Genomic DNA, 2,345 nt, shown 5'->3' on the forward strand with positions numbered 1-2,345 from the left:
TTTTAAATTCGAATATAATTCGAATATTGATAATATTTAAGTAAAAAATTCGAATTTAGTTTTTCAGCCATTTTGACAGCCCTAATGTGCTCGGACCTCTGCAGATTAAAGTGGCTGTTTCTGCGGATAAGGATTGCGTGCGAGCGTACAGACCAGAGGTGAGCTCCAGTAACTTCAACACACTCACGCTGACCATGAAGACCAGCGAACCGGACAGCCTGCTCTTCTACATGGGCAGCAGCAGCGCCAGCGTGAGTCAGATCACATGACTTCACTCTAAAAAATGCTGAGTTTCAAATATGCACAACACACACTGGCCCAGCTGACCAATCACAGCACACACTGGCCCAGCTGACCAATCACAGCACACACTGACCCAGCTGACCAATCACAGCACACGCTGACCCAGCTAGTATGAGAGCCTGTTCTAGTACACCCCCAAAACAAAATCAAGACTTTGTAAAAGAGCGTAATATGACCCCTTTAAAGTGCCCCTATTATGCCTTTTCGAATATTACCTTTCATGCACTGTCATGTAGCTGTATGTGAACATAAACTATCTGCAAAGTTTTGAAGCCGACAGTGCACGATAAATAAAGTTTTTGTCTATCGCTTCGCACGAGTCATTTACGAATCATTTAGAAATGAGGTTAAATGAAATCTATTTTATGAGAAAACTAACGTGTTTTTTGACCTTGCATGCATGTAAACCTGTTTTAGGAGACTCATAAAACAACATTAGCAACCTTAAAAATGGCATAATAGAGGCACTTTAACCCAAAAGTTGGGTTTTAGTCCATATTTGACCCAAAGTTAGGTTGAAACCACCCAGCATTTTTTTAGAGTGTTGAGATCTTATTTTAGTATTATTTATATACTCTTATAATTTTCATTAATGTTTTGGATTACCCTTTATTTTTTTTTATATTTTCATTTTAATTTTTGTTTTAGTAATTTTATGTGCTTTTGTCATTTTTATTTTTTTTGTTGTTGTATTGTATTACTATTTAGGTTTAATTTATTTTTATACCAGTTTTAGTTTATTTTTATTTATTTTCTGTTAATAATTTTAGTGATTCAACTTAAACTTTAGTATTGTTTATATACTATATATTAATATTTATTAATATTTTTAATTGGTTTATAGTTTCATATTAGTTTTATCTCAAGTTTTAGTAATTTTGTTATGTGCATTTTTTAGTTTTTTATGTCATTATTTAGGTTTCATTTATTTTTAGTTCAGTTTTAGTTTTTATTTAAATCCATTTAATATTTCCGTTTTTATTAATATTTTGAATATTTTTATATTTTCGGTTTTAATTTTTGTTTGTTTTAGTAATTTTATGTGCTTTTTTTATATAATATTACTATATAGGGTATTTTATTATTTCAGTTTTAGTTTTTATTTATTTCCAGTTAATACTTTTAGTGATTCAGCTTAAACTTTATTGTTTATATACTATCATAGTTTTTATTAATATTCTAAAATAATTTTATTGCAGTTTTAGATTTATTTTTAGCTCAGTTTTAGTTTTTATTTATTTCCAGTTAATAATTTTAGATTGAACTTTAACCTTAGTTTTATTTATATACAATTATAATTTTTAATAATATTTAAAATTTACTTTTTTATTTTTTTTATTTATTTATTTTTGTACAGTTTTAGTAATTTTGTTACATGCTTTTGTCATTTGTATTAGTTGTTAGGGTTTTTAATATTTCTATGTAGTTTTTATTTTTTTAGTTCGGTTTATTTCTACTTTATTTCAGTGATTAAATTTTTTTTGTGTTGTAGTATTATTGTAGTTTTTATTAATATTTTGAATTAGCTTTTATTTTTATATTTTCAGTTTTCATTTTAATTTTAGTTTAGGTTTTAGTAAACAACTTATTTCAGTTTCGGTCATTGCAACTGAGAAAAATGTCTTCATGCGTGCAGTATATTTGTATGTATATTCCAATGTTTAAAGTGCATATTCATATCCACATCAGGAGGATTTTATGGCTTTGGAAATGCATCATGGGAAGGTGTCCTTCCTGTGGGACACTGGCTCTGGACTCACCAGACTAGAGTATCCCAGCGTTCAGATCAACAATGACAAGTGGCACAGGATCAATGCGACGCGGTTCGTGACTCTCAGTGCTGATGGGACGTTTCAGTTCTTCCCTTTGAACGACAGACTCTGACATCTCCTGTACTGTAATGTTAGGTTTGGGAGACACGGGACCCTCACTGTCCAGCAGACGGACTCTGAGCCGCTGCCCGCAGTGAAGACCACAGCGTCTGGGTCCTCCACCGTCATGGACGTCAGCAGATCCACCTGGGTGTTCGTCGGGGGCCTCGG

At 31.9% G+C, this 2,345-nt stretch overlaps 1 protein-coding gene across 1 annotated transcript in view; it reads left to right on the plus strand.

The window, feature by feature from the left end:
* Window positions 1–2,345, plus strand: part of LOC107747483 (laminin subunit alpha-1-like) — a gene marked incomplete at its 5' end in the record, with an annotated part of 32,125 nt that overhangs the window by 11,697 nt on the left and 18,083 nt on the right. Inside the window, 2 exons of the mRNA XM_016562012.1 lie at window positions 105–251; window positions 1,993–2,126. Of these exons, the coding sequence (XP_016417498.1) occupies window positions 105–251; window positions 1,993–2,126 (281 nt within the window). The remainder of the gene's footprint in view (window positions 1–104; window positions 252–1,992; window positions 2,127–2,345) is intronic.

This window comes from Sinocyclocheilus rhinocerous, unplaced genomic scaffold (assembly GCF_001515625.1).
Source record: "Sinocyclocheilus rhinocerous isolate Xijiao unplaced genomic scaffold, SAMN03320098_v1.1 scaffold6552, whole genome shotgun sequence".
Classification (NCBI taxonomy): domain Eukaryota; kingdom Metazoa; phylum Chordata; class Actinopteri; order Cypriniformes; family Cyprinidae; genus Sinocyclocheilus; species Sinocyclocheilus rhinocerous.